The sequence below is a fragment of the Sturnus vulgaris genome, chromosome 10 (genome assembly GCF_052056855.1).
Source record: "Sturnus vulgaris isolate bStuVul1 chromosome 10, bStuVul1.hap1, whole genome shotgun sequence".
Lineage (NCBI taxonomy): Eukaryota > Metazoa > Chordata > Aves > Passeriformes > Sturnidae > Sturnus > Sturnus vulgaris.
The window spans coordinates 22,285,562-22,300,748 of NC_142252.1; the positions used below are offsets into that span (position 1 = coordinate 22,285,562).

Below are 15,187 nucleotides of genomic sequence, written 5' to 3' on the forward strand. Positions count from 1 at the left end.
TAAAGAACACTGCCCCAACTGGTTTAACAGGTGGCCCATCAGCAGAGGGTCTCTCCCACAGAGATCAGGATCACTGCCCCAGCTGATTCCAACAGATGGTGATAGAATAAATACTTTGGGCACATCTTTACATTGTAATCTAGGACAGGTGGTCAGTAAGGTAAGGTGGTCAGCAAGGCTGGTCCCTCAGGCTCTGTTTCCCCCCTGCTCTAGCTCCCTGCCTCATTCCCACGAACACGGCGTTTTCTCACACCTGTTCTCAGCTGAAAAGAATATATTTAATGCTTTGTGTTCAACCTTCCCCTCCCAGGCACAACAGGGGTTCTTTATAATGATAATGTGCTCTGGAGTCATTTCTAGACCTGAGGTAGATCACTATCCTCAGCCCATAGAAAGCTTTCATGTTCCTACCCCCTCCACAGCAAAGGTTCTGGACCAGTTTGCCATGTAGAGCACACAATGTTCTGTTTCCCTGTTTCAAAGCCCTGTTTGTGTTGTTGTTTCTGAGTAAACCACAATCTCTCTCTGAACCTGTAAAAGCTCTTTGCTGTGTGTTGTTGAATTTCCCTCCTGATCCTGGGGTGTGTTTATGGAGGGGTTTGTCACAGTCTGCTCTGTTCCCAGGGCTGGGGTGGACCTTGGAGCATGTAAATACTGCTCTGCTGCTCTGAATTTCAAGATTATTTCCTGAGGATGACTAACAAGCTGATACCTCTTTGCAGTGCTCCACTGCCTTTTCCTGTTACTGCTGTAGAAAATCCTCTGAGCCAGATCCTGCAATACATTTAAAACTTTATTATTTCATTAGTGCAGTATTTTTATCACCTGTTTTGGCTGCTAAGCTGTGGGAGAGGCAAGGACAGCCCTAAGGGAGAGCCTGGGAACTTTCCAAGCTGGTGATTTCTCTTGCCTGGATGCAGTACAGATGTTGACCAGAGGTGCTGTGACCTTTGTGCTGCTGAGCCATGGCACTGCAGACCCTGCAGGGCTGAGCTCTGATTCCTCCTCCCTGCAGCTGAACCCCCCTGCAGCCAGCACACAGCAGAGGATTTACTGACTGCCTCTGGAATCAGGCAATTCTCTTAACTGGCTTCATTTTCAGGGCTCTGTCATTCCCCCCCTGCTCTGTTGGTGGCACAGCTATTTGTGTGCTGGTTGGGATAAAAACCCCCAAGATTGGGCAGCAAATCAATCAAAGCCAAGGACAGACACCTCTCAAAGGTAATTGCATCCAGAAATTCTGAGAGCCTTTACAATTCCCTTGTCGGCTCCCACAGCTCTCTCCCTCCTGTGGCTTTGCTTTCAGGAGCCTCAATTAAGCAACAGGACATCCCCAAATAATGCCAGCAGAGAGACAAAAGACTCCTTTCCTTTTCATGATTTACCTCCCCAGTGCTCTCTGACCACACCAAACTCCAGAGCAAGATCTTTTTTAATTTTTTTTTTATTTCTAAGGGTCAGAATGATTGGGGTGGCTCAGCTTTTCCCATGTATAAAACTCATTAAACAGCACTTGGACATTGGTGGGGCTTTTTATTCAGCTGTGGGATTTGTTTTCGTTTTCTTTGGATGTTCATCCCTGTGTCATTTCCCACAATGAACTTGGGGTCTGAGATTGGATATGTTTTAATTAAATGCAGTGGGAGTCAATAATTGTGAGTTGTTGTCGACACAGAGTTCCTAGATGAGAAAATCACACACTATTTTTAATACACCAAATTCATGATATTCAGTATAACATAATGTATTATTCATCCATACTTGGTATCACAAATGCACTCAAAAATGTTTTATTTCTGTTTCAATGTCTCTTTGACCAGTAAAAGAAAAAAAAAATAGAACTTCCATAAGCAGGATTTATTGTCTCTTTTAAGCAAGCACAGTTGTGATCCTTCAAAAATACAGTGCTAGAGTATAGTGCAGATTCTGTAAAAAAACCTGACATCAGGGGGTGAATAGTCCTCTGGCAGTTTTGGGATACCATCCAGTATTTTCAGGTTTGGCAAATTGGAAAACACCCTTAAAGAGAGAGAAAAGAAAAAATTGAAATTGAGAAAAATAATCTTGGGCAGTGTTGAAAACAAAACAGACACTGATAAAAAAGAAACAGTGGATTCAAACATATCTAAAATGGATTGGGGTTTTTGGAAATCTTGATTTGTCATTTGTTGCAGAATTTATCTGATAAAGAGCTAATTAAAACTCTCAGATTTCACTCTATTGTACCACTTTTATATAATCAGACTCAATAAAGCACTTCAAGAATTTATCTTCCAGCACTGAGAAGGAACATAATCCCAGAGTTATACCAAAAAGTACCTGTATTTAATTGCCTTAAGATTGAGAGAAGAAACACAATTAGGAATTGTTAATAGGTGGTTTTCTGCTTTTGTTCTCCTGGACTTGTAGATAAGCAAATAAAAGTGAGATCCATCATTTACAGTTTACTTTTCCCCTTCCATGCTGATATCTGCCTCCCTGGCCCCCAGGATCAGCATCAGCACCACACTGCCAAAGGGTGCAGGACTGAAGGGAAAACATGCTGAAAACTCAGAAGGGTTTCCATTAAACTTCTTTTACATTTCTCCTTTCTTTTTTCCCACTCTCAGGAAGCAATGGGAGGAGATGTGTCCAATTTCAGACACACTCTGCCAGGTTTATATTTAAAATATCAACACCTGGCTGCGTTTGTAGTGGGGAAAAAAAAAACATGCAACCATGCAGATTTTCTAGGACTGAGACTTAGAATAGATTATATTCCTCTGGATTTTCTTGGATTGTAATGTCTTGGATTAGAATTTCCATTTCCAGTGCCTGAGGCTGCTCTGTTAAATCTCCAGCACATCTCAAAGCCTGCAGCACAACTTTCACTGAGGGGCTGCTCAAGGCAGAGCAGCTTCCACAGGGATGGGGGGAATCCAGAAAAATCAAATGAAGAGAACTTAATTTTCCCCTGCTGTTGCTCCTGTCTTTCCAGACACGCTCCTGATTCCATCTCTGACATGTAATGCAATTCAGGCTCCTTGCAGAGCCCACCAAGGATACAATGAGACTGAAGAGAGATTGAGTAATATAGTTTCTATTAATAAAAGGGAATTTAATTTATCTGCCCTGCTCGCTGTCTCTAAACCTGATCCACGGGCTTAGTTCAGCTCCAGAACTGCCAGTCATGCTATTAAAAAGCATCATAGGCAGTTTCTGAATATTTTGGGGCTTTTATCACATAATAGGTCACTAACTCACATTCCTGGTGCATTTCAGAGCATTGAAACTATGGGAAAATGAAAAGCTTCTTTAGAAAGCTTGTTGGATTGAGATCCTATTCCTTTGAAACTCTGACAAACATTTCTTTTTTAATTTTTTTCACTTTTGTTAGGCATGAGAGGCTCAGACTTACAGTTGTCTGTATCTTTCCTGGAACTCACAGGGATTCCTCTTGAGGATGAGGGATTCTAGTGGAGTGTGTCTCAAGTCTGAAATCCCACTTAGGGTCGTGATGTTATTTTCAGCAAGAGATAAGTGCTGAATCTGAGGGATCTTTGGCAGCTGTTTGAAGGATGTAAAGTGGTTTTTATTTGCATTTAGCTCTCTGCATCTGTAAAGTACAAAGTGTATGGCATCACTATCACATCTGGGACAGACTCTGCAGCAGGGATGGGTTTTACACATTGGTTTTACATTTATGCTGGTTTTGCCTATTCATGGACTGCAGATGAGATCCCTACACTTTATATTCCCTAATTCCTTTATATTGTACAACAGATGCATCATTATTTCTGTTCTCAATACTACAACTCCCCATACACCTAAATACACAACAGCAGAGTAGCAACAGGTGGATGATAAAATAAATTTATAGCTGTCATGGTCATGCTTGGCCTCTCTGCTTGGGTTGTGTTCCACCATCTCTTCCCAGAGATTCCTTCTGTGCTCAACAACTTCCCCTGTTGGCACAGATCTCCCTGAAGCTGACAAGACTCATTGATTATTCCCCAGGAGTAAAGGGGACACCATCTGATCCCACTGGGTGTTTTCAGCCTGGGGATGATGACATGGACTCAGAACAGCAATAAACTGATGGCTTCTCAATCCAACACCCCCAAGAGCAGCTCTGGCAGTTCCCAAGAGCCTGCTCCAGCTCCCACCTCAGGAAAATTTCGATTTCTGTGATATGACATGAAAATAGAAACAGGACATTCTGTCTACCTTGGCAACCTTATGGCACTTAGGTCTGTCAAAGAATTGTCCACCAACCAAAGCTTTTCCACCCGAATTAATCTTCGGAGGATTCTTTTGAAGTTTTCCACCTGGTAAAGATCACCCAGGTCCTGGAAGGAAAGGTTCAACTCCTGGGAAGGGAAAAATAAGAGAAATCACTGTTTTTTGGTTTTTTTTCCTTGCTTTCTAATAGTTGTATCATTAAATATAGAATTAGTCAGAAGTAGTTAAAATGAGAATACATTTTATGCTGCTGCTCTTATTGGTGGCACCAAGTGCCAAATTCACCTCAGAATCACAGTGATGGACTCCTTAATTCTTTGAAGGGAAAAAAAAAAAAACATCTCTCAGGCAAGAATTTTAGTGTCCATCTCCTCCTTCTCCATGAGTGGGGTTACCAGTGTGTGGGGAGGGAGCAGGACTACGTGGTCCTGGCTTATTGCTTTGGCTTCTAAACTCATCTGGCACCAAAGTGCTGTGCAGCAGCCAGATATAAATATTCATAGAGTCCTCACAGAATGGTCTGGGTTGGCAGGGAATTTAAAATTCACCCAATTCCACCCCCTGCCATAGCCAGGGACACCTTCTTTGTACCAGGTTTAAACCTATTAAATGCAGTGAGCAGCCAGCACATCATTATTTGGCTTCTTTACAGCTACAGTCCAAAGTGTTAATGAGAAAGTTTTACAGCACAGTTTTCCCAGTTCTCTTGCAGCCTCTTTTCCCATTTCTCTGTGTCAGTTACTTGTTTTCTTTTTTTCAGAGTATGTTCTTCCTTTCTGAAAAACAGCTCTTCTTCTGAGGGCCCTGGTCAGAGAAAAAGATTTACAGGTGAGGATGTGATACAGAACTGGCACTCAGTCACTTGCTGGAAGAATATATCTACATATTGCTGGGAAGATTCTGTAATGAAGAAATATATATAATATTATAGGTGTGTAAGTTTCCAGGCTTCTGAGATATAAATTAATGGGAAGATTTTTCTACCATTGCCAGGCCCATAATTCAGCCAGCAGCCTACAGTCGTGAGGATTTTGTGCATGGCTGGTAAATGACAGATCTGCTACAGCTCAGAATGAAAACCATTTCTGAAGGGTTGTTCATGAGGACCTGGGTTCTAAAATCTTTCTTGTTCCTTGCCATGCTGTGAGTTTGCCTTTGACTGTCCTGAGAAAGGAAAATGTTTGCAGCTCCCAGAGCAGTGACAAGGACCAGCAGCCCCACTCCAAAGCTCATTTGTGTTGACACAGACACACACTGGAGACTTAAAGGCTCGATGAAATGTTTAGAGCTATGGATATCTTCAAATTCCTGATCGAAGCAAGGACAGGCTGGAAATTTTCCACTGTTTACTCCCAAACATGCAAACACTGGATTTTAAAACCCATCTGTTCCTGAGTGTGTCTATAGATTGTAATTGAGCCAATTCAGCCTTAAAACACAATATATGTGCCACTGTTTGCAGGACTGGGTTTCTTGTTTGGCTGTTTGGCACATGGCCACTGCATTCTGAGCAGTCAAATGTTAATGAACTTTTGAGAGAAGTAATCAGCACCACATTTATACTAAAAATTCTCAATTTGCAGATCAGGCCGTTGTTTTTCATTTTGGGTAATTTCCTAATGATGAAAAAAAAAATAAAAGGCAAGCATGGGCACTATGAGATGAAATCCTACCTCTTTTCAAAAGAATGGCAAACTCCATGATTTGAGCTCATCCTTTTGAAGGATGCACTCTGTGACTCTATTGAGTTAGGGCTGAAATGTCAAAGTGTCTTTTTGATCTTTACCTTCCCTCACTCGGGGGCAGTGGAGCTGATTCCCTCGAACATCATGTTCCTCTATGTCACACCAGCCAAGGTACTTGAAGGAGTCAGAAGGAAGCTTTAAAAAAGGCAAAATAAAGACATAAAAGAGTCAGTAAAAGCTCTTGAGGTTTGGACATTGTACTTTCTCTTATTTCTGGCCTTATTACAGCAGAAATCCCCCAGTCAGAGCCATATGCAGGAGCTGGTGAATGCTGTGGGAATTCACATTTAGGTGGAGTTTGCCACAGCTCATCCTGGTTAACTCCAATAAATTGGCTCAAATATTGGGGAGAACTGGAGAACCTTTTTAGGGCTCATTATCCACCTGCCCATGGCATCAGTTTGGTGCTCAAAGCCTGAGGCAAATCCCCAGCCACAGCTGGCCCTAAAGAACAGAACTTTGTTTATATTCCACCCCAGTTTTGGGGGATAAAAGGAGTAAACAAAATCCACTTCAAAGCTGAGGAAGAGATTTCTGCCTGAGCTCCTCTTTGTCGATGTCTCTTTTCTACAAACCTGCAATCAGACTGGAGAGCCCAACACTTACTGGGAAAGGCAGCCTGGAGTCCCAGCTGTGCCCGAGGATTCCCCTGTTTTGGGGTAAAACTGGTGGAATGGTGTGTGCATCACTGAGGATGGAGCAGCAGGAGGAATAGGGTTGGAAGAACTTTGGGTTGCTTGTAGTCAGACCTGAGGAGCTAGAGAGGAGATGTTAAACCAGTGTAGATTCTGTCCAGAGAAATGCAAAAAAAAAAAAATTGGTTTTGATTTACAATTACAGAAAATAATTATAGAAAATCCAGACTAGCTTGGGGTAGGACTTGCCAGCAGGCAGCAGCCACATCCTGAGCCAAACCATGGGCAATCCCTTCACCTCCCACCTGAGCTGCATTTCCTCACACACAGGAGCCTTTCACATCCAAACATCAGAAAGAGGAATTTACTGGAGTTTGTTAGAAAAACTGAGCCTTGGAGAAAATGGAGAGCTGAACTTGTTCAACAGCACAATGTGTTTGTTCCCTTCTACCCGAGAGAGCCCTGCTTTTATGGATCTGGGTTGGATGAAAAGATCCCTCAGTTATTTATTTTATTCCATTGTACCTGTGTTTTAACTCATTATTTTACTAATATTAGTATATTTATTTTAACCTCTTGGATATATTCTAGGGAATTCTCAGAGACCTGGAGAAAAGCTGAATGTTGTTCAATAGAGTCTTCAAATGCCAGAATCATTAGTGCTGGGAAAGAGCTCCAAGGTTATCAAGTCCAACCTTTAGCTTGAAGCTGTGTGCTCATGTGCTCTCTTAGTCCCTTGCCTAAGTCCCTTCCAAAAGTCACATTTTATATACCCCAAATGGGGCAATTTCTCCAATTGTGCTTCAGAGGGATTGAAGAATTTCCAGGCTGGCAGCTGCAATTTAGGAATTTACCACAGAATAGCTGAGAACAATGATTTAATTTAGTCAGGGTGTGCATCCAGCTCTGTAATTTGACTTTTACTCTACAGGCTTGGGGAGCTTTGCCAGGGAGCCTCAGCTGTCAGTCAGCATCACAAACCAAGTCAGGAGCAGAAATACCGAATAAAAACTCAGCTTTAAAAGGGTTTGGGGAGGAAGGCAAAGGAGGTCTCACACTGGGAGTAACAGCCAGGCTAAATAGAACATTGGTTAAAATGGAAATTACAGATTATTGCAATCCCTCGTGAAGAGACGTGTCCTGGTGACCCCAGCGAGCAGGAGCAGCTCTGACAAGCAGCTCTCCCTCCTCCTGCCTTGTGCTGGGGTTTTAAAGGGTCAGACCAGCCCCAAGGAACTGTAGGTGACTTCCAGGAAGCTGTGTGAGCTCAGCATTTTGGAAAATAGCAGCTATTCACTTTTTGAGGTCACCCGGAGGCAAACAGCCCCGTGTGTAACAGAGCAGCAGGAGTTCACACACAGCAACCCCGTGGAAAGAGGATTTACATTGGGTAAATGGTGAAAAAAAACCCTCAGAAAATAAAAAATTCTGCTGGGAATTCTTGTTTAGCTCTATCTTGGTGTTTGTTCTGCTTTTACCTCCTTGTATGTTCAATGAGATCAGACCAAAGAAAATTTGTAGAAATTCTTTTGTGTTTAAGAAAAAGACCTGTTATTTTCCTCAGTTTGGAAGTGATCTTTTAGGATGTATTCAAATGACTATTTATAACTGTAAGACTTTTCAAAACCTACCTTCCTCTCAGCTAGATACTACCTCCTCTGCTGAGACAGGAATATACACTCCCAGTCCCAGGAAATGTGGGATAAAACGTTTTAGCTGAACCATTTAACATGATATCTATTCTGATCTCCTGGCAGGAAACCCACTCACAAAATTCTCTATCGGTGATGGCAAATAAAACATAAAGTTCCAGGAAAAAAAAAAAAAAAAAAAAAAGTGATGGATACGACTTCCCCAGTCAGGTGGGTAGTGAGATTTCCATGGGAAGGAATGACAGAAAGAAACATCTTTCATCTCAAAACTGCCTGAGTTCAATAAGCACCAGCTGGACCCCCACATTCTGTCACAGAAGATTTTTCTGGAGGAGCAAGTGCCACACAGCTTTTCTCTCCCTCCCTTTGTTTACCTTCCTATTTTGCTGCACAATTGATGCAAAAGGAGTGGCAATGAGCAAGGCAGGATGCAATTCCAAGCAATTACAGATCGCACAATACATGAAAGGAACAAAATTTCCTGCCTTGATTGTGAGGCCCTTTGGCTGGATATGAATCTCCAATGACACCTCTGGGAGCAGCACACTAGATTATGTCAAGCATTAAGGGAAAAAAAATTAGATTCATGATGTCTGTCCAGGCTGAGTCATTTCCTCTCACTTCGCCTGCAGTGAGAAATTGGTGGTTATCATAAATCATGGACCTAAATTCTTATGAGAGAAGAATTAATTTCACTAATGGAAACCCTCTGTGGCAATTGCATTCCTCCATTCTCCCTCTTTTTGGGGGGTGTGGGGGAGTATTTATGATGTCTTTTAAGCAGAGGTACATGACTGTATTTTAAGAATTCTGTAATAGAGGTTTGGAAAGGAAACTTCAAACGGTAATGGGGGAAAAAAAATCTTGTGGGTGACCAGCTTCTAATTTCTGAGGCTGGCCCTCAATCCACTTCCTATCATGGCCACAGCTTTGCTGCTGACGCCAAATCCAGGTACAACATTTATTTTTCATCTCAGTTACAAACAAAACCCCACAAAATTGTACCAAACGATTCTTTGCAGGCACCTTGAAGTCCGGAGTGCTCCCTGTGAGCTGACAAGGGGCAGCACAGACCTTGGGGTAACTGGAAGAACTCGTGGTTAACCCCTTGCATTTTCCATTATTGTCCTCAGTGGAAGCCCCAGTGAGGAATTCAGTGCCTGGAGTGTTTTGCAAAGTGTCAGGAATGAGAAAAGAGCAGCTCCTGCATTTTTCAGAGCATGACTGAGGATGTATCAGGCCATATCTTGGAAAACGGTGCTGAGCTCCCTGATCAAAGTCCCACCTCACTGAGGTGTCAGTGCCAGCAGTGTGGCTGGGAAATGTTCTCCTCCCTCTGACCCCTTGGCCAGCTTTCCAGAGAGCCCAGGATGCTCCAGGTCTCCTGACTGCACTGCATTTGAGTCCAGCTGCCTTTAAGTGTAGGATGCATTAAAAGTCCATGGAAGACTTTGAAAAGCTAAAGCTGAGCTACTTCTAAAACTACACCAGTGAAAGATTTTGAGTGAGACACGCAGTGAAAAGTCCCTCCTGTGTATATTTTAGATATTTAGCTGTTAAAGAAGGAGTGTCAGTCAAAAGACTCCTTTCTCCTGATAAAACAGCAGCCTCGACAAACAAACATCTGAGACTCTACAGCACAGGTTCACAGGTGGAATTGGTTGAATTCACAGGTGGAGTTGGATGAATTTTAAATTCCCTGCCAACCCAGGCCATTCTGTGAAAACTTTATGAATATTTATATCTGCCTCTGCTGCACAGAAAATGGGAAGCTCAGTTAAAGAGGAGTAAAGATAAAGGAACTTATGAGCTAACTCTTGCATTTGGGATTTGAAAAGCTTTTTGTCCCTGCCTTTTGAGCAGTTTTGGGGTCTGGTCTAACTTCCCACAGCCTTATCCTCAGCTGCTCTTCAGGAATCAGCATCCTTGAGCAGGCTTAGCTTTCACTGAACTACGGCTGCTTTCCCCTTAAATCTGAAATGATCTGGAGAAAAGGTTTGGGAACAAGTAGTGTTCACATATCCAGATTCAGAACTCCCGTGGTGCTTGCTACATCCCACCAAATCACAGCCAAATCTGATGGAAGGGCCCTGCTCCTGTGTGGTTGATCTCAGTGAAGTCTGGTCAGGTTTTCATTTAGCAGCAAAGTGCTCTCAGTGCATCCAGTCCTGATATTATGGAGTGAAAAACGTGGACCATTCTGAAGGAAGGAACCAAATCAAATGTGTTTTAAGATCATCTTTAAGGAATAGAGAAAAAAAAATCCATACTAGAGAAACTAAGAAAAGAGCAATAAATCCTCCCAAAGCACAGAGTTTGAATCACTGGGTGAGAGCTGCTGATTTTGCAGGCTCTAAGGGAGCTGGTTCTGGCTCTGCCCAAACCACCTGCACAAATAAGTGCTTGCTCCCAGGTTCCAAACACCCAGTTATTTTTGTTGTCCCAGTCAATGGCAAATGCCAAAGTCATCCACATAAAAGACCTGCAGGGATAACTCACCAACACAATTTGTGCAAGTATTTAAAAGATGGCAAACTCAGAATTCAGGCTGTGCTTCATTTCAAATGCACAAAATTTACTGCTCCAGAGCAGCTCTGCTTGTGTGCAAACATTTATTATGAGAACTCTCTGAACTTAGGAGAGTAGAAGATATGGACACAGTATTTGCATGCTCTAATAGCTTTCAATTATTTTTGTAGGAGTTTTATGAGACATGATGCAACATTTTGAAGCAGTTCTTTTGAGTGTAATTTAGTGACAAACACACCTGTAAGTTATGGCTACAAAGCATCCTTGCTGATAGCTGCAGCATCAATTATCCTGCTTTATGCTTCATAAAATTGTCCCCCCAAAGACATGATTAACTTAATTAGGTCCTATCACCATAATGATACACTCTTAGCATATTAACTAACATTTTCCTCGTGGATCCAACTTGTGCTGATACAAAGCCCACATCTCCATCCACGAGCCTTTCACACACTTTCATAACAAATATTCTCATTTTTGTTGGGACAGCCTTTTCTTCCAGCAATCAGGCAATGACACCAAGAAAAACAACTCTGTTTGAATTCCTGTTTTCCCTGCACAGCAGGCTCTGTTAACAACACAGGCTGGTACATTTTACAAAGACACTCAATCCTGTAACTCTATCTTTGTTGTCAAAGCATGTCAAGCAATGACTACAGGCTCGTGTCTCCTTTGCACCCTCCTACCTTTCAGACATGTCTGGCTGCTGCGTCAAATCCTCACATCTTGCACGGGGCTATTTGTCTACAGGCAGAGCTTATCTTCCCATCTCTGCCCCTGCCCAGGGAAGGAGTCCCACGGCCTCTGGGGAGGGGGAACCTGCCGGGATCCTGGCCGGGATCCTGGATGGATTCGCTGTCTCCAAGGAAACGCTGTCACCTCGCAACGCAGTCACGTTAGGAGCTATTGTTACCAATCTCTTCAGCACCTCAAACAAATTCCTGGGCTGATCCAGCTGGTATCAGTGAACTGCCTTTCCACAAGGTGCCTAAAGATAGGTTGGTGATACCTGTAGCAAGATACGTGATCATCCAGCTGAATCCCGGGTCTGCTCGCTCCGGCGACTTCGCTTTCACCGATTCCTTTCACAGCTTTGCCCACTCCAAGTTCGTATTCTCGTTGCCTAAAACACCTCCTGCTTCATTAATGGCTTGTGAAATGCCTTATGAATGTATCTATTGGATGAGAAGGAAAGGTTTAAAGAGGCTCACATTCTAGGTAACGTTCAGGAAAGTTCTTGATGGGCACCTCTTCACTCTGTTGGGCGTTCTTGCCTCACTTGAACGTGCTCAGCCATTTTAGGAAAATCTTCCAGGCTTCCTTCTTTGAGTTTGCAGCTGAGAATGAAAACAAGAGATTCTTCTCTTGGTGGGGACCAAGAGGTCAGGTTTGTGTCTGTTTTTATATTGTACTTTTCTTAAAGCATTAAAGCTATAGGTTCTGAGAATCAGCCCAGTGAATTATTCCCTTCAAAACGCGTTTGATTTTTGTTTCTTCACTCAGACAAAGTGCAGATGCTGGCAGGGCTCCAGGGTGGAATTGCAGCAGCCCAGTATTGTGGGCACTGGTTATTCCCTGCTGAAGTTCACAGATGGCTTTTAAACTCCAGCAGCAGTGATGGGACCCAGGATTTTGGGGAAGGTTGTAATGGAGCTGTAAATCGCACCCTATTGATCTGAGCCTCCCACTCCACAGGCACAGCCTCTTCCTCACTTGAGCTCTGGAAAAAGAGGGCATAAACAGATTAAAATCAATGTGGAAAAAGTACACAATTCTCTCTGCCTGGGGATATTCAATTGGAAATGCCATATAGTCAAAACCTCTGTGTTTTAGACTTCTACCTTTCAGCTTCATCACAGAAAAATTATTCCTTATCCTCCTTTTTCCTCACATTTCTCTTTTCTCTTTTTTGGTCATTACAAAGGCTGATCATTGTCAGGACTTCCTGTATAGAAAGGTCTGTGCTTCCCCCAATGGTTGCTGAAGGGCTCCAAAACCTTCTCTTAGAAATTCTGCTGGCAAATTTCACCATGCCAGTAAAGCAGAGGGGAATAATGGTAATTAGAGAATTTCAGCTCCATGCAAAGGCATTCTGTGGTTCCAAATGTTGAACTGACAGATCGTTATGTGAAATTTTACAAAGTAGTCATTCCACACAGGTTTCATTAAAACTTTATGTGCTAAGAACTGAGTTTATTACAGGGTGGGCGAGGATGGGGTATTAGGAGATTCATCAGGTCACTTGAGAGAATCATTTCTCTGTCTGCTAAGACTAAAGAAATTAATATCTAAATCAAACAAGATTGTAATTTGGGGCCTTTCTACTTACCATTTTTCCTCTGTCTATAAAATGAAAGGTATTGGTCCCCATCACAGCCTAATGGGCTTCAGATCTTTTATGGCAAATGCATTCCTCATAAAGCCCATGAAAAATTATCTCTGTGCTATTTCAGAGGAACGACATATTTTACATGGTGTCGGCCTTTCCATTATAAACACTATTTTTCAGATCTTTACAACCTGCCCATAAAAATGTGCTTCTGACAAGAAATTCAGCAGCATGTCCCAGCCCTGCAAGAAAGAAATAGTTTTTCCCACTTCATCTAATTTTGACCAGTAATTTTGTCTTTGAATTGGTTAAATACAGGGTGGGCATCAGTCTCAGCCCTGTGTCTCTCACATCTTTTTGTGTCCCATTGGGTTCTTCCCTGTATGTCCATGAAATATGTAGGAACTGGGCAGAATCCAGCTTGTCCTGAGGTCTGATTAATGACAGAAACAATCCCAATTATTCTCACTGCTCTAGGCCACCAGAGGCTCCGTTGTTCTGGGCACCACAGAAAGTCAGGAAAACAGAGTTTGCTCCAGAGGGTTTGTGCTTTAATTGAACAGAGCAGACAGACAAAGAGTGGGAAGAAAGGAAATAATATTATCCCTCCTCCTTTTATACAGAAATAACTGAGATGCTCAGACCATGAAATCCTGGCACTGTGGAAGCAGAAATTCTGTTCCTGTGCCCAGGGTCAGCATTCACACAGGATTCCCAGCCACTGACTTCGTTAAGACCAGACTGGATGAACAGTCTGGCTTTAAAGTCTGCATTTACTGACTGAGCTGACATTTTGTTAATCGTCTTTAAAGAATATTTGAAAGACATTTCTCTGTTATAACATTTTTCTGATTCAGGGTTAAATCAGTTTGTTGATACAATTTTATGTTCTTTATGTAAAATCCTTTTTTGGTGCTAACTTGATACATATTGGTGATATCAAACCATTAAGTTGATAGAACAGTAAAATCAGACCTAAACATGTAACAACATTTCAGCAGCAGCAGAAAGTTAACTTTTATTGCTCTTACCTGGTTGGAACATATCCAGGAATCCAGGACATTCGTGTAGGATGAGTCAGTCAGAAAGAGAGAATTTCTTGGGATATTTCAGTGGTCTGATGAGCATGGCTCTAGAAAAGGAACACACTTTTTTTTTTTTCTTTGATGCACAAATGCTCATCTGTGCCTCTGCAGATAAGCAGGCACACTCACTCACTCACACTCACGGGTTATTTTCTGAGTTACCCAGGCAACACAGCTCTTTTTGTCCTGCCCATTCAGGATTCCAGGAAAGTATTTGATTCCCACTGGTAGGACTTGGAGAGCATTTCCAGGGAAAAGCCAAGGACAACAGAATAAAGCCTTGGACTGGAGGAGAGCAGAGTTAGTGAAACATTTCATCGGGGTCACCAGACAAAAAGGAATCAACAACTAGCTGCATAAATAATTGAAGTGAAAACTATATATGTCTGCTTTTCTAAGGTGTTACAAACCCATGGATTCCAAGAGGGTTGGAGGGGCTGTAACCAAGCAACAAGGACTGAAATTTGGTTCTCTCCTCTGCAAAAACAATGGGCTTGCAAGTCATGATGACAATGTCTGGCACTGACAGTGAGCCCTTCCTTGATTTAATAGTCTTTGGATGAAGCTGCAAGAAAAGATGTTTATGGAATGAAGAAAGCATTTTTCTTTTCATTTAGGAGAGGCTTATTCCAGTATCAAATCTGTCTTTTCTAATAAAATGAAGGTCAACAATTTCTGGATGAATTAAAATTTTTCTGATGCTGAGAAAAGTAACATTTCAAGATTTTCTTTCTCAAAACTTTATTCTTAAAAGAAATAAGGGACATAACTCACTGTTTCTTCATTTGCCTGTATGAAAGAGAAAACTTAATTGTATCCCAAGTGGAGCTGGTGGCACACAACACCCCTGAGTGATGATTTCTCCCATTATTTCCCTCTTGAAATGAGGTATATTTTCCTTTTTACCTTAAAACATGGCTTTTATATTGAATGAAGTCACTGCATCCCTTACCCACAGATGCACATAAGATCCCCATTAACCTTGCAGCCC

General features: G+C 42.3%; 1 protein-coding gene across 3 annotated transcripts; it reads right to left on the reverse strand.

Annotated features, from left to right (window-relative positions):
• Positions 1-1,426: 1,426 nt before the first annotated feature.
• On the reverse strand, positions 1,427-14,355 carry LOC106858077 (uncharacterized). Of its 3 annotated transcripts, none has more exons than XM_088171054.1 (8): positions 14,143-14,355; positions 11,469-12,502; positions 6,573-6,723; positions 6,008-6,101; positions 4,907-5,025; positions 4,207-4,349; positions 3,398-3,595; positions 1,427-2,019 (listed from the first exon to the last, which is right to left on the reverse strand). In XM_088171054.1, the coding sequence occupies exons 2-8, from the start codon at positions 11,477-11,479 to the stop codon at positions 1,908-1,910; spliced, it is 828 nt and encodes a 275-aa protein (XP_088027180.1). In that variant the 5' UTR covers positions 11,480-12,502; positions 14,143-14,355; the 3' UTR covers positions 1,427-1,907. The 3 variants fall into 3 exon arrangements, with proteins under 3 accessions (XP_088027180.1, XP_088027181.1, XP_088027182.1); XM_088171055.1 differs by having other exon boundaries at positions 4,964-5,025; positions 14,143-14,351; XM_088171056.1 differs by lacking the exon at positions 3,398-3,595 and having other exon boundaries at positions 1,775-2,019; positions 14,143-14,351.
• Between the last annotated feature and the right edge of the window lie 832 nt (positions 14,356-15,187).

Excerpts from the sequence above, each read along its gene's own strand:
- LOC106858077 (XM_088171054.1), bottom strand. Across the intron at positions 6,102-6,572 it reads ACTCCAGGCTGCCTTTCCCA|CTTCCTTCTGACTCCTTCAA; the intron begins GTAAGTGTTGGG and ends CCTTTTTTAAAG. Across the intron at positions 3,596-4,206 it reads AGTGCCATAAGGTTGCCAAG|ATGCAGAGAGCTAAATGCAA; the intron begins GTAGACAGAATG and ends TGTACTTTACAG.